General features: G+C 38.5%; 1 protein-coding gene across 1 annotated transcript in view; it reads right to left on the reverse strand.

The window, feature by feature from the left end:
- Positions 1-2219: 2219 nt before the first annotated feature.
- Positions 2220-17425, reverse strand: part of LOC141394531 (uncharacterized) — an 83509-nt gene continuing 68303 nt past the window's right edge. Inside the window, exons 3-5 of the mRNA XM_073969084.1 lie at positions 3560-3676; positions 3014-3492; positions 2220-2728 (exon numbers count right to left, since the gene is read on the reverse strand). Of these exons, the coding sequence (XP_073825185.1) occupies positions 2377-2728; positions 3014-3492; positions 3560-3676 (948 nt within the window). The 3' untranslated portion in view covers positions 2220-2376. The remainder of the gene's footprint in view (positions 2729-3013; positions 3493-3559; positions 3677-17425) is intronic.

Consider the following 17425-nt stretch of genomic DNA (forward strand, 5'->3'; position numbering starts at 1 on the left):
TATTAACTGCCATGACAAACCAGAGTAGTTTTGGCTCAACTAGTGCATTCTGGATGATGCAGCCGTCTCAATTTCTGTAGGGCAAGGATTGTTGATGACACCGTGAAAAAGTGGTTCGAATTAAACTGTGATATATATGATATACCTTTCTGATATATACCTAGCAAAATATTTGGCTTTTTGTCTATCGAACAAGTAAAGAAGTAGTAGTCGGCCTTGCCGACAGTGATACAACCTCAGGCTGTGTGAAATGAAACTTTCATCTGTTGACATACTTTAGAGCTATTGGATCAAAATTATGCGGGAATGAAGCATCGACTTGACCACAAAAAAAAAAAAAATAATATTGCTGTAAATAGGACCACTAGGAGTAGCGTCGGTAAAAATTTCCAAAGGATCCTCAAACAGACCTTAAACTACACTTAAACAAATATTTTTTTAAATTTAATATTTTTTTAAATTTAGTTGGGGAGGTACCGGAAGGATTTGACCGATAAGTACCATTTTCGAACTATACAGTTGGGAAGTTGCGTGCGATCTAGCCGCTAGATATGGTAGCTCTAGAGTTTTTTAGGCTTTCGGGTCATTTTCTCATTGGACTTCCGCTCAAAAAAGTTGTACCGAAATCGAAGCGATTCGAGAGCATGTCTTAAACTGCACTTTTCTTTTTGTGTGGGAGGTACCCGAGGGAGTGGATCGATATAGTTCATATTCGAACCTGATCTATTACAGGTAGCAATATTACGATTTGGAAAGTATGGACCAAATCGGATAGTTATCGTGCGCACCATTTTGCGAAAAGTTTTAAACTTTTGTGAGGGAGGTACCCTAAGAAGTGGACCAATATGGTCCATTCTAGACCTTAAACTATGTTTGGACAAAGTATTACAAGATCCAAAGCTTGGGCCAAATTGGTTGCTCCATTTAAGAGATATCGCACGTGCCATTTTAGCGAATATTTTTGAATATTTGTGTCATCGAATTTTATCTAAGGGTTCGTAGACATATTACGGCACGCAAAGTTTGGACCAACACAATTCCGGTTCGAAAGTTGTCATGTAGTTTCCTCGGACCAGACGAATTCTTTACATAGAAGATTCTGTTTTTCCAATCCAAAGAAAATTTCAACGAAAAACTTCGTGTAAGCAAGCGATTAGTTACATTTTCTTTTCGAATTCATAATTAAACTTTGTTTTTAGGATTTTTGTTTTTTGCTAAATTTTCACAGAAAACTTAAATTTTAGTGGAACACAAATAAAAACATTTTTTCTTTTTTTTTTTTTTTTTGGTTTTTACTCTTTTTAGAGAGGAGTTCACAAAGCGACAAAAATATTCATAAAAGATATATAGTTGAGGTTTCCTCGTTATTTGTTGTTGTTAAGATTTGGTTTTAATTTCACTTTAGTTTGTGGGAAAATTTGAGGGATTTGGTTTTGGAGAGTGTTTAGTTTTGGTTTACTTAATTTCAATATTTTTTGTTTGTAATTAATTATAGGTTTTGGTTTTTTTTGCATATTTCTTTTGTTGTTTTTTTTTTGTATATAGGGGGAGAGATTTGTTTTGTTAAATACTTCAATTCTTTTCTTTGTTTTTAATAATAAACTTAATAGAGCATTGTTGCATTTTATAGTTATTGTTTTGTTTTTTGTTTTTTAATTTTTGTATATAGTTTTCCTGTTGCCTCTTGTTATTATTTCTTCTTTTTCATTATATATAATTTTATCATAATAATAAATTATTTTTGTTTCTTCTATTCATCACTACATGCTTTGTTTATTTTCCTCATTATTCTTATTTCAGCAATAGAAAATTTCGGCCTTATTTTCTTTAAAACCCAGCAAACCAATCGTACCGACATCGTAACGAAATCGGAACAAAATTCGGATGATACGTCCGATATCTGATCCGAAATCGTAACGATATCTTAACGAAAGTTGTATGAAGTGGTTGACATAATTTCGGAACGAAATGTCGGAGCGACATCGGATCGATTTCGGTCCGATTTCGTAACGAAATCTGAAGAAAATCCTTGGGAAATTCGGAAAGGAAATTTCTTTCCGACATTCGTTCCGAAATCGGAACGAAATCGGTACAAAATCTGAACTATTTCCTCTCCGAAAAATCGTTTAGAAATCGGAACGAAATCTTAACGACTTTGTTTCCGAAATTGTTCAGACATGTCGGACATCAGACATTTGGTTTGCTGGGAATTTACTTCCTTTGTGTTGGTGTAAATGTGTGTGTTTTTTATTTATTTAGTTAAAGTATTCAAAAAATTGTCTTTATTTGTGTGTTTTAGCGTGTTTGCCTATGTGTGTGTGTGTTGGTGATTTGTTTGTTTGTTTTGCATTAGAGTTATAATACCTAACTATGGATTTACTTATCTTCGCCGATACCCTCATCGGCTGTTGTGGGCTTTTTGTCTTGGCCCGAAGCTTCATCAGCAGCTTTAATATCACACTTTTCAGCCAGCATATCTTCAATGCCTTCATCTATGGGTTTGTTCTCAGCTTCTGGCTGCAATTCAGGAGCTGAGGGTTCTGGACCACCGTTTGTATGCATAGGATACGGTGTCATTTTGACTCGGCACGTTTCAAAAACTTTTTCAAAACCTAACTTAGTATACAGATTACGAGAAGCATCGTTTTGTGGACGTATCACAACAAATGGTTTATAGCCTCGTTCAATAACTTTTTTGGTTAAAGCTGTGGCCAAACGAATGCCATAACTAAAAAGACAGGAGATAAATATTATTAGAGTTTTAGAATTTGAGAAATAAAATAGCGTATTCTAAATATGTAAAAATATGTATTTTTGGAGCAACCATATATTATGTATCTTTTTAGTATTCAGTACAAAATATGTGGTTGCTCCTACAATATACTTTGTTCTCAGAATACGCTTGAACTATATTCCTTTTCTGTGCGTTCATGAATTTCAAAACCGATTTCAAACAATATCATGATATCATTTCTTTAATCATGCAATTCTCTCATAATTCATCCCAACTCACCCCAATCTTCTATAGTTTGGACGAGTTTGCATGGAAAACATAGCGCCATAATATGAATGTACCATCCATGCCGCCAGTTCATTGGTATCCTTACGGAATATACCCAAACCGGGCAGTACTCGAATCAAAATATTAAAAACATCAACACATTCAATTTCATTGGCCGGATAGAGATCATGTATGTGCTCGACATCTTCGATTTTCAGCGGACGCATTTCAGCATCGTCGGACAGCTCATCTAAGTTCAAGTCCGTATTCAGTTTATTGCACACATAAATGTCACCCTCTAGCCTCTCCATAACACCCATACGTTTCTTATAGAAATCATCCAGGCGATTCATAATAGCAATGTGCGTAAAATTCAGGTACAATGGTAGTGTCCAATCGATTAGAATGTCTTCGGTTTCCATTAGATCGACATGATGGATTTGTTCGGATGGGCAAAATATGCCAAAGCTGCGGTATATATTGTTTTCGGGCTGAATAGGATATAAAAAACAACAAAAATGAGACAATGAAATGAGTAGTTATAAGTAAATAAGTTACCGTTAGCGTGCATCCTGGAAAATGTAAGATAATGGGTTTCTCTGGCCAATCTTTCGATACATAAAATTTAAAATCCCAAACACGATCATTCAGGTACGTTCGTATTGTTTGATGAAACTGAAAATAAACAGAGAAGAGAGAGAAATATTGAAATTTTGTAAAAGAGAGGTTTAGGATGACAAAAAAGCATAGGGCCATTATAAGGTTTATCTTCGTACTTAATAAATGTTACTGAAACACCTTTTTCAGCAACTTTTCCTTTTTATAACGGTCAAAATCAGAATCATTAGTAATAATTTTTAAAAATTATCGAATACACGAGCAGGCATAATAGCTGTGTCTTTTTACGTGATAATTAGTAATAATTATTACTAATGTTGCAGATTTTGACAGTTGTATAAAGGAAAAGTTGCTGAAAAAAATGTTTCAGAAACATTTAGTAAGTAAAAAGATATCCCTATTATATGCTTAATTATGCCGGGCTGCGTAGTCGATAATTTGTAAAAATTATTACAAATGTTTCGTTTTTGACAGTTGTGTAAAGGAAAAGTTGCTGAAAAAAGTGTTTCAGCAACATTTAGTGAGTACGAGGACAAACCTAATATTACAAATGTTTCGAATTTTGACAGTTGTATAAAGGTTTGTCTTCATACTTACTAAATGTTGCTGAAACACTTTTTTCAGCAACTTTAGAGGTGTCTTTTTACTTACTAAATGTTACTGAAATATTTTTTCGGCAACTTTTCCTTTGTGTGTTTTTACTTACTAAATGTTGCTGAAACATTCTTTTCAGCAACTTTTCCATTATACAACTGTCAAAATTTGCAACATTAGTACTAATTATTACCAATTATCACATAAAAAGGCACAGCTATTATTACTAATTATCGAGTACACGGACAGGCACAATATCTTTCCTTTTGCTAAAGGCAAATAGAGAATTTTGGAGGCTTTAAAATATAATTTTCACATTAAACATTAAAGGTACCAATGTCCTCCATCAAATTTAATGTTGACGTTTAACTTTAGAATAACCAGAAAGCTATAAATCTGTTCTTTAAATCCAAAAAATAATAAAAGGAAAGTTGTAATAATGGGGATTACCCTTAAATATGGCATTTTCGATCGGTTAACGTTAACCGTACTCTCTGACTGACCTTCATTTCCACAGTAAGTTGTATGGGACCAAAGGCGAATTTTCACGAAATCGCTCTACGGGCTTTATTTATGGTCCAATTGACAGAAAATTGTACCAGTGGCTAAAAAAACCCCATACCTTGGTATCACCGAAGGGAAGAAGGTATGCCACCTTCTTAGGGTTAAGAATCGGGAGAAAGGAAAAGAGAAGTAACGCTTTTCGTCAAACGTAATCTGGTAGCAGAGATAGATAGCGGGAGCTTTTGATATCTATGAATAAACTAACACGCTGATAAGCTGTATGCATCACATAGTTAGCACTAGAGTTGTGTAGTTCCGGAACGAACTAGTTCCAAGGAACTATTCCGGACAAGGAACTATTGGAACTATATTCGGCTCTTGCATTTATATAGTTCCTTTCGTTCTTATCGTTCCTTCAATTTAAAGCCTACGTCGATCATTCATCATTGCTGTTTTTTCGCTGCAATTTATTTAATTTTATGTCATTCAGCCACCAAACCATTGAAAACATTTCGGTCTCGGAACTATTTGGAACAATGGAAACAAAAAGAACGATGAAAAATGAAGATTCGTTGAAATATTCCGGTCTCGGAACTATTTGGAACGAGCTATATATGGAGCTATATTAAGGAACTAGATCCTTTTAAGAAAAGGAACTAGAAGGATCGATCGACTCCGGGAACTAGATTGCCCAACTCTAGTTAGCACCATCAAGAGGAACGTATTCCCTTTGGTTGAAATCTTGATATCCTATGTCTCGTTCACAAGAAAGGAGATTGAATGTTGTTCTCCAATTACAGGTCATCTCCCTCCACATATAAAAAAAATGTCACCTACCCATCACATAATGACGATCACCGACGTAGCCCGAAAATTTATTTTTCTAAACAATTTAATTGCAAAATTTCAAATTATGTCCGCTAGACCATCTCCCCATAACTGCCTCCATCAGCATACCGCCCACCTTCAGCACCTCTGTACGATGCACTAGCATCAATCATGGGGAAACATATTGACCGAGTTTCAGAGAGTTCACTAATAACCGCTTCAGAGATCTGCCCATCCTTTTTGATGTTCGGGTAGAAGAAAGGATGTTTCGAGGTTTCATCATTGCTGCAGCCGACACTGGAAGTTAACAGGTAGGTAAGTGAGCATAAGCGGAACAAATTCTTAAATCATCTGAATAGTTGCAACATTTGAGGTTAAGTCACTCTCGAACCCTGGGAAGAAGGAAAATAGTAACTCAGTCACGTTTGGCTACTTTGCGCTGATTGATCCGAAGAGGTGCACACGTTATTTCGATCGACAGTTTGTCGAGCAACCCGGGAGAGGTAAGACGAAGAGAAGAGTATTACGTAGCATTAGATATCTTCCTGTCGAGAATGAACCACCGCAATTTACAATGGATGATGTTGCGAATGTCATCAGGAACGCTATTATCATCCAAAGCGTTCGGCCCTGATGAAATCTCCATGGTAATGCTAAAACAGCTGGATGTGCCGGAAGCCGAGTATCTCACTAAAGTTCTCAACCTGTCGCTTGCCACCCACATCGTTCCCGAAATCTGAAAAATGGGCAGGGCAGCCCCGCCCGCTACTGAAGCCAGGATGCCAGCAAAGGTGAATCGTACAGAGCGCATTCGCTTTTGTCGCCCGTAGCAAAGACCCTTGAGGTTTTAGTTCTCCCCAGCGTCAGAAATAGCTACCCAGTTGCCGATCATCAGCATGGATTCCGTAAGCAACTCAGCACAACAGCGCTGTACGCCATCTCCACACATATTTGTCGAGGACTCAACCAGAGAAAGCCGTGTGACAGAAGAGTGATGATGGCGCTTGACTTGTCAAGAGCCTTTGATACTGTCAAGCACTCCATGCTGTTTGAGGACATCGAGCAGACTACGAGTCGTACCAGGAATTCAGGAACAAGAAGTCCAAGGTTCGTAGAATAAAACAGGGAGTTCACAAGGTGGGGTGATATTGTATTCCACTTCCTTCAGACGGCATTGAGATCGTAACGTATGCTGATGATTGTATGATCTTGGCGTCAGGTACCTTCCCGAATGTCATTTATAAATGGCTGAACTTCTATCTGACTGATCCTACCACGGCAGGAATATGAAAATATCCACCACTAAATCTACGGCCACTCTATTCACCGCGTCAGGTACCTTCCCGAATGTCATGTATAAATGGCTGAACTTCTATGTGACTGATCCTAACACGCGAGGAATATGAAAATATCCGCCACTAAATCTACGGCCACTCTATTCACCGCATGGACGGCAGAAGTGAGAACTGAGTTGAATGACATGGTCGATGGTGGCAGAACTCCGACCACAAACTACCTCAAAATTCTAGGGGTCACAATCGACAGCATGTCTCTTAGCTATTTGCAACTAGCTGAGAAGTAGAAACAAGGTCCTCAAGTCTCTAGCCAACTTCACTTGTACAGATAATGAAACCTTGTTGACACATATAACGCGAAAAGTCATTCTGTGGTAAGCTATGCGTCGTTAAATAGATTACACACGAATGTAGTCGCAGATGCCATAAACAACTATCGTATGAATGCGGTCCTCGGAGAACATCCCCCATCTATCGCAGCTGAGGAGCGTCAGCTGCCACGACAAATTAGAGTAGTTTCGGCTCAACTTCGCTCGGGTTGGTGCAGGGAAAGGATCGATGACAACGTGCAACACATCTGCCCAGCACTCCTACCAAAACTACTCAACTAACTCCAGTAGATATGTTGTTACAACCCGTCGAAGCAACCACATTTCTAGAATTGCAGATAGACCTAGAGCCAGATTAAGCAGAAAAGGGTCACACAAGCTTTTCAAATACTATAACAACAACAAAAAATCGCTTGAATTGCTTTTTCCGCGAACAACTTTCGTCCGCGATTTTTTCTTTTTTTATGGATTTTTTTCACCTATGAACATTGCTCTTTCAGAGTCTGCACAAAACTTCACAGGTGTAAGCGGTTTTCATTTAAAGTAAGTTAAGGCGCATCTTGCATGGCATTGTTTTATGAGGAGGCGATACAGTCGGTGCATTCTCTCAATTTGAACTTCTTTATCTCAAAAATGGTCAAAACCTAACAGATGTACGGATACACATAGCCAGATCGACTCAGCTCAAAAGAGACATTCAGAATTCCATTTCAAATTATTGCTCTGTTCCATAACCTGCAAGAAGCTACTATTTTTTACTACGATAACATTTTTCCCTTTATGTTATCGGAAAAAATAGTAAAAATTAGTAGATTCTTGCGGTTCTGGAACAGACCATATATTTAAAGAAACATGCATACGAGGAAAAAAGTGGAAGTTAGTTATCACATTGAAAAAAGTTCACAATAAAACAATACTTATAAATGACATTTTCTATCGTCCATAGTTCAAGGAAAACTAACACAATATATGTACATATGTGTACATTATAATATATTGATTGTACCGAAAACAGGCCACACAAAACTTCACTTATCTTATTGCTCGTTCCCAAAAGTACAGTTTCGCCATAGAATGAAAACATTACTGCAGTAACTGAACTTGACATTTACAATAAATTGGCAATACAAGATAACTTCGCAAAAAATGACGCATAATGTAAGCAGCTAAAGGACATTCTTGTTGTTCTTTCGTAACATACAACGCATGGTAAACAAGATGCACACGTTATACGAGTATGCACATCTAAGGTACAAACGAGATCGACCTTGTCAATGTCAAAACCATCCATGGGTATTTCAAAACCATCATTTTGAAACGTAATTACTGGTATTTAGTGTGGAATATGCATATTCCTTTCGTTAGCATTTTGGCCATCATCTTCATGCCTAAAATACCGTCTCCAATGCTAATGATTGTTTTTTGAGGAACATAGAACCAAAGCACGATAACTCACTCTCATCGCATCCAGTGCACCATAAAATTGCTTTGTTTTGTTTGTTTGTTGCTTGCTGATTTCGTTCACCTGTGTTTGTGCGTGTGTAAAACCACATATTGCAGTGTCCTCGAACAAATCTATGCCATTTCACATGTGAAGACGAACGAACCTTTCATTCGCCCAATCCAAATAAATCCTTCAAATGTTTTTCTTATGTAAAAAAAAGTTATTCAAAAAGGGCATTATTGAGATGGGCATATGTATGTATGTACTACATTTATATGGGGAGGCTTTAAATGAATTTCATATATTTTATACTATTATTATGTAGTTATATTATAGGTGAGATATAGTGAAATAGAATTATTTTATTTGATTGTATTAATATAAAATCTCACAACAAAAGGTTACTTCTAAAAGTGATCTATGTTGGCAGCCTATGCAAGTAGTATGTAGTGCATTGTGCTGAGGTTGCCTATTCAATTCTGCAACTCTTATCAAATTTTTAAGAATGATTCTGGGATATCTTCACTAATTGACACATCGGTTTCGAACTGATATTTTGAGTACATCTTGTAGGGAAATTAAGCATATTGATGGCCTCACTTAATAGGGCTATGCTATTAAACTGATTACTTATTTTTGCATATACATAGGTATATAATGTGACCCTCAGATCGCTATATCTCAAGAATGCTAACTAATAGGAAAAAACTTTTATTTTTGTCAATTTCTGGCAAGACTTACCGTCATTGAAAAAATTCCAAATCATTCAACTCAACTCCATCGCAATAAAAAATGACGACGTGGTCATCATGATTAGTGCGAATTTTCCACAAACTCTATCGTAACATATGCAAGGTGCTCTGGTCAAACTATAAAAATGGGAAACACAACAATGGTCTTGGGGTAAACCCATGAAAGACGGAGCTGGTTCTATTTACGAGCAAGAGGAAAGTCGAACCATTCACCCTACCAATACTTGGAGGAGTTACCTTTGAGATCTCTTTAGAATCCAATTACTTCGGGATTATTCTGGACACCAAATAACGTAAAAAAGGAATGTCGAAAATAGTGCAAGGAGGCCTAATAGCTCTATATTCATGCAAGAATTCTATTGGGAAGAGTTGGGGACTGAGACCACAGAAAACCTAGAAGTCTTCTCATAGAATGCACGGAGGTCTTTTCATAAAAGACCTGGATGTGTTCTCATAGAACACCTGGATGTCTTTTCAGAGAAGACCTAGAAAGTGTCTCTTAGAAGACAATGAGCTCTTTTTATAGAAGAACTCGAGGTCTTCTTATAGAAGAGCTAAAGGTCTTCTCATAACCTGGTGGTCTTCTCAACGAAGAAGACCTATACATTTTCTCAAAGAAGATCTGTAGATCTTCTCACATAAGTCCTGGAGGTCTACAAATCGAAGACCTGGACATCTTTCATAGAATACCTAGGTCTTCCTATATAACGTTCTCATAGACGACCAAGAGATCTTATTATGGAAGTCCCAGAGTTTTTCGCATAGAAGACCTAGAGGTCTTCTCTTAGAAAAACTGGAGGAGGACTTCTCATTTTTCAAAAACAAAAAGACAAAACTTAGAGGTTTTCTCTTAGAAGAGCTGAAAGTCTTCTCATGGAGGAGCTGGAGGTGTTCTCTTAGAAGGTCTGGAGTTATTCTCACAGGAGACTTGGAAGTCCTGGAGGTCTTCAAACCGAAGTCCTGGAGATCTTAAAATCGAAGTAGACCTGGAGATCTTCTCATAGAAGACCTGGTGGTCCTCTCATAGAAGACCTGGTGGTCTTCACATAGAAGACCTGGTGGTCTTCACATAGAAGACCCGGTGGTCTTCACATAGAAGACCTGGTGGTCTTCACATAGAAGACCTGGTGGTCTTCACATAGAAGACCCGGTGGTCTTCACATAGAAGACCTGGTGGTCTTCTCATAGAAGACGTGGTGGTCTTCTCATAGATGACCTGGTGGTCTTTTCATAGTAGACCTGAAGGTCTTATCATAGAAGATCTGGAGGTCTTCTCATAGAGGACCTGGAGGTCTTTTCATAAAAGTCTAGGAGTTTTTCTCATAAAACGCCTGCTAGTGTCATCATAGAAGACCTGGAGGTCTTCTCATAGAAGACCTTGTGGTCTTCTCATAGAAGACCTTGTGGTCTTCTCATAGAAGACCTAGAGGTCTTCTCATAGAAGACCTGGAGGTCTTCTCATAAAAGACTTGGAGTTTTTCTTATAAAACACCTGTTAGTGTAATCATAGAAGACTTGGAGGTGTTCTTATTGTAGACCTATTGGTCTTCTCATAGAGGACCTGGTGGTCTTCTCATAGAAGACCTGGTGGTCTTCTCATAGAAGACCTGGTGGTCTTCTCATAGAAGACCTGGTGGTCTTCTCATAGAAGACCTGGTGGTCTTCTCTTAGAAGACCTGGAGGTCTTCTGCTATAAGACCTAGATGTCTTCCCTATAAGACCTGGAGGTCTTCCCCTACAAGACCTGGAGGTCTTCCCCTATAAGACCTGGAGGTCTTCTCATAGAAGACCTGTAGTGCAATTGTCGGTAAAATTAAAATGCTTATAATTTCGGTAATTACCGATATTTTTCGGTAAGTTAGCGACGAATAAAAAGCAGTCAACTTTTATTTGAACTTTTCATTCATAATTTTGTGTTTTAATTTTACCGATTTTTGTCTGTAAATCAAGAAATGTGTTATAGACTCGCACTACTGGAGGTCTTCTCATAAAAGACTAAGAGTTTTTCTCATAAAACACCTGCTAGTGTCATCATAGAAGACTTGGAGGTGTTCTTAGAGCAGACTTGGAGGTCATCTCATAGAATACCATAAAGTCTTTTCATAGAAAACCTGGAGATCTTCTCATAGAAAACCTGGTGATCTTCTCAAAGAAGACCTAGAGATATTATCAAAGAAGACCTGGAGATCTTCTCATAGAAGACCTGGAGGTCTTCTCATAGAAGACCTGGAGTTCTTCTCATAGAAGACCTGGAGTTTTTCTCATAGAAGACCTGGAGGTCTTCTCATAGAAGACCTGGAGGTCTTCTCATAGAAGACCTGGAGGTCTTCTCATAGAAGACCTGGATGTCTTCTCATAGAAGACCTGGAGGTCTTCTCATAGAAGACCTGGAGGTCTTCTCATAAAAGACCTGGAGGTCTTCTCATAAAAGACCTGGAGGTCTTCTCATAGAAGACCTGGAGGTCTTCTCATAGAGGACTTGGAGGTCTTCTCATAGAAGACCTTGAGGTCTTCTTTTATAAGGCCTGGAGGTCTTCTCTTAGAAGACTTGGAGTTTTTCTCATAAAACACTTGCTAGTGTCATCATAGAAGACTTGGTGGTGTTCTTATGGCAGACCTGGATGTCATCTCATGGAAGACCTAGAGGTCTTCTCATGAAGATCTGTAGGTCTTCTCATGAAAATCTGTAGGTCTTCTCATGAAGATCTGTAGGTCTTCTCATAGAATAAAGTTTGGACCAAATCGGTTGTTCCGGTTAAGAGATATCGTTCGTACACTATAGCGAATATTTTTGAACTTTTGTGGGGAATTACCGGAAGCAGTGTACCGATGACCACCAACTGCGAACTTTATTTATTTATTGCGAAAGTTGTCGTGCACACCAGGCACTACACATGGTGGTCGCAAGGGCTTTTTACAGCTTTCGGGCCATTTTCTAGGGAAGTTTGGACTTGCCCCTAAAAAATCAATGCAATTCACGAGCAGGCCCTGGACTTTTCCGAAATTTTGTATGAGAGGTGCCCAATAGATATAGCCAAAATCCGAATCTGATTTATGGTCCCAAGTATGAACCAAATCGATTACTGCCTTAGAGAGTTATCATGCAGAAAAGTTTCGAACTTTTGTGGGTTAGGTACCCGAAGGAGTGGACCGATATAGCCCATCTTCGACATTAAACTAAGTTTGGATAAAATATTACGAAGGCCAAATTTTCGACTGAATTGGATGATCCATTCGAGAGTTATCGTGCTCTCCAACCAGACAGACAGACGGACGGAAATTGCTAAATTGATTTTAAACTGCCTGAAATGGATTATGCCACCCCCCCAACATAATAGGGGCCTATAACCGTTATTTCTATGAGAAACATTTTGGTTGTTTGAAAGTGTGTGTACCCTCATTAGCCTAAAGGCAGAGTGTATAAAAACGTTGAAAAGGTTACTGGATCTTTGAAATTAGAGCACAAGTAGATTCCAAAAGATCAGTAGATCTCAGGTGTGCAGTTGAGAAGAATATGGAAATTTCTAACTTCACCTTAGCGACCTTTCTCTATGTAGAGAAGGGCTTTGAATAATTTAAATCTGAAGTCCTATCTTCATTCTTTCCAGGTTTAGAGAATGAATTAACTGTTGACCATAATTCACTAATTCCGGATATTACGCTCCGAACGAATCTCCTTGTCTGGTGGTAGGCACTTGGGAATAAGGTAATACTTTCCAAACTATCATGTGTGCAAAGGGCTGCGTCAGTTCTGGTTACCGGACGTAATCATGGATCAGAAACCTCTGGATTTCAGGCTGCGAGGACGAGTTTTAAACTCTAAGAGTCAGGATCGAGGCGAGTTTCACGAACGTCTTAAACCTAATAGTTAGTCAGCTTGAATCCGGCGACAGGAATTGCGTAATCAATTATATGCCCACCTCTTTCGGGGTTATCTTACTTACCGCAATTGTTATAAGCAGGGGCATTTGGTCTGAAGGTAACTCTCCTCTGAACGGTCTGGCATTATGTAGAGATGGATCCAAGATGAAGGAAGGCACCGCCGGGGGCATTTATTTCGAAATTCTGCTTCTTTCAAGCAGATGTCCTTGCCATCAGGAAAGAAAAATGGGTTATTGGACTAGAAACCAGTCATGTAAGACTAATGTGACCATATAAGTCAATAGTCAGACGGACCTTAAGGCTCCCAAGCTCTCATAAACCAAAAATTCGCGAACTATCCTTAATTGAAGAAAGGCCCTGTTTGATATACGAGATATCGTTGATCTCTGCTGCGTGCCAAGATAAAGGGGTGGCTCTTGGTCGATCAATTCGCCAATTGATGAATCAGTTAGGTTACCAATGTGCTACTACATTAACAAACTTCGCGAGTATTACATTGAGAAGGCATACCGCAAATGGCTTCCAAGACATCCCAAACAATTTGACCATTGATCTCTCAACTTAGATCCCTTCTCTCTCTCGATAAGTTTGGTATGAAAATCGCTGTGTGCTTTATCACGGGTCACTTTAGGTTTAGATCCCATTATACTTTTCATAGATCCCATTCATTTTCAAATTTTCACAAAACCTTTCATGGCTTAACTACTACACTTCTTCGTTATATCCCTCTATGTTTCAATGTTAACCATCGATCAACAGTATAGCATTATCCCGGAAACTTTTTATCTCAATCCCCAATTTAACAAGCAATAAATGTATTGGACCATGCCTACCGAGTGAAGCAGTGACTATTGATGGTTGTGCATCCTTAAATCTACTATTATTTCCACCGCAGTTACATATACAAATTTCAACTTGTTGATTTTCCTGAGTAGTTCAGAATTTTGTCAGCATAGAAATATCTTAATTCCTACCTGGCTAACTATGGCACCTACCACCACTCACATTCATATAGATACAAAAAAAGTGCTTTTATAAACATTTATATTGCAGTGAAATCGCTAGATATCATTCGAAAAGGCTGTATTTCATATCCAGTTTTTATGGAGTGGCGTGCTACATCCTTTCCGTTTTTTCTGTTTTGTTATAACCACAGTTAGGTTAGTGGGGAAAGTGTAAAATACAATGAATGAACTTTTCTACGAACTTTTCAAATATAAAAAGTTTCTTCAAATAAGAAATAGTAGCAACTCACCGCGTTTGCTACTCCAAGGGATATAAATCAATCACATGGATTTGTGAGTTGTATATGGGCGTGTGTATTTGTAGTTCTCTCTCTGTCTGTGTGTGTTTGGCATTTTAAAATGCCGGCAACATTTCGTAATCCAAAAGGAAATCAATAGAGGTTTAAAGGATAAGCAAAGCAAAGCACACCGTTATACAAGACATGATTGTTGCTTATAGCTTTGGCCATGTCGAGCTGGTATAGTCGTTGGCAGTATGACAAGAAATGCGGAATTGCGGGAAGGTTATGAACGGCGGTATGTGTTGCTCGAATTGCCAAACGGAATGACTAAGCGAAATTATTTATATAAAATGTTTGCATACATTTTCTAATTTCTCTTTCATTTGCATACGCTTGTCTGTATACAAATATGCATATTTACATTCCAAGATATTTAAATATCAGTTATTTGTTGAATCGTATAAACATTTCGGCGGCATAGAAGTGAAATCTAATTGTAATTGAATTTATAATTAAGACATACAAAGTTGGATTTATTTGCACAATAATTGTGGTATACATACATACATATATGCAAAGGTTAAGTAGATTACTTTCCGCTCATCTAGTTCTAATATAAGGTACTATTCTCCATTGTCATAACCTTCTAATACCAAAAGGTGGTTAGAAGCGATTAGAATTTTGTAAGTCTTTTTCAGAATTTGACAGGTGGAGATATGGTCTATGGTGGATTTGTCAGGACATTATAGGCCGTTTCTGAAAGAAAGGGTGATTCTATAGACCCTTTCGGAAAGAAAGGGTGCTTCTATAGACCCTTTAGGAAGGAAATGGTGCTTCTATAGACCCTTTCTGAAACAAAGGGTGCTTATATAATCCCTTTCTGAAAGAAAGGGTGCTTATATTGGCCATTACTTAAAGAAATGGTGCTTATATAGGCCCTTACTTAAAGAAAGGGCGCATCTATAGACCCATTCTCAAAGAAAGGGCGCATCTATAGACCCTTTCTGAAAGAGAGGTTGCTTCTTTAGACCCATTCTGAAAGAAGGGGTGCTGCTTTAGACCCTTTCTGAAAAAAGGGTGCTTCTATATACCACGCTTCAACGTTTAGTTGTTGTTAAGTCCTTGTCGTGGCATGGAGGCTATGCACCAGTCGACTTCATTTCCCCAGTCGCGCCTCAATAAAATGGATATACGAAATTTCACTAAAGAAACCAAAAAAAAAAAAAAAAAACTCATTGACTGATGTAGGTGTTGATGCCTTGGCACCATCAGTTTTCATTCCCTCACTACTGTCTCCAGCTCAAGCTCTTATGTTGCAAAGAAACGGACTGTATTATTGGACGGGCATCACATCCAGGAACTGGACTTATTAAATGACATTGCTCCTCAATCTCGTTGAGGAGAAAGTCACCCAAAGTTTCCGGAAAGATAGCATCACGAATCGACAACCCATTACTTCTTAGACAGAAAGCGTTGTAGGAGGAAATTGGCAAGGGAGAATTATCCATCAAAAAGAAGGATGATTTGTCCATATCTCTGACATACCAAAGCTAAAGAAGCATTGGACAGGAAATTGTATCGAAGAACAGTTATACACTGCAGCCGGTATGTTAATGATTAACGACTAAGTCATAGTCTTCTAAGAGGACTGAGAAGAGGCCATAACAGGCGAAGCCTGCACCCAAACTATCTGGACAAGTTTCGCTGGGTTCCTCCCTCATCTGCCACAATTCTTAAACCCCAAAGCAGCTGAGACAGTTGATGGGCAGAGAGAAACCATCCGACTTAGGTGCAAATGCGAACAGACGAAGCAATAATGGGCCTGTGTTTAAAACACTTCAAAGTTCGCTAGTTCTCAGTCAGAAAATTCAAAATCACGATCTGTGGTTGTGAAGAGAATGAGGACGTCTGAGGAACATCAACCCGCTGCGAAGAAATTGACACTGTCGTATGTGTTCTTGTAACAGTATTTTATATGTTTTTAAGATCGTTTTTCTGTTTAATCTGGCTCTGGGTCTATCTACAGTTCTAGAAATGTAGCTGATTCGATGGGATGTAACCACAGATATACTGAAGTTAATTGAGTAGGTTTGGCAGGGCAGTTGAAAATGTTCAGTGTGTCGTGCGAACCTGTGCCGCATGCTGAGCAGATGTTTTGCACGGTGTCATCTATCCTTGCCCCAGAGCAATTGAGCTAAAACTACTCTGGTTTGTCGTGGCAGCTGACGCTTGTTGTTTATAGCATCTGCGACTGCATATGAGTAAAATGCTATTCAAACCTGCTTGATATGCTCCTTAATCTAGGGGTTCTTATAACGTTGGACCTCTCTTTCTAGATTTTGAAGATCTCTGCTGACATACCTGGGTGAGTGTGTCCTATCCACCATATCTTGATTAGGATGGCTCTCACGGTAACACCCGAGCAAGTACTGCAACGGAAGCATGCCATTGTGTTGCAGCACTGGAAGAATCTTTGTCTCCTCATGTAGTTGGTCCACTGAAGACGTGAGGAGGCACTCTGTTGCAGTTCCCAGGAAGGCGTTCTGCTAGGTTTGAATATTTTTCTATTGCAGTGCACCATACTGGCGTCATATTAGTTTAGACTGACATATGGCGTTATATGTGGTCAACAAGGTTTCTTTATCTGTACTCCAGGTTCTGCCGGCTAGAGACTTATGAACCTTGTTCCTTCATCTCAGCGTGTCTCAAATAGCTGTGGCATGGGCGGATGACGTGAACATGATGTCGAATGTGACTCTTAGGATTTTGGGGTAATATGTTGTCGCAATTATGCTACCATCGAACATGACATTTAACTCAATTTTCACCTCTGCCTTCCATGTGGTGAACAGAGTGGCTGTAGATTTAGTTGCGGATATTTGAATATTCCTCGCGTGGGAAAAGGTGGTAAGATCGGTCAAATTCAACCGTT

The sequence above is a fragment of the Musca autumnalis genome, unplaced genomic scaffold, assembly GCF_047663935.1.
Source record: "Musca autumnalis isolate F117 unplaced genomic scaffold, ASM4766393v1 scaffold_2, whole genome shotgun sequence".
NCBI lineage: Eukaryota > Metazoa > Arthropoda > Insecta > Diptera > Muscidae > Musca > Musca autumnalis.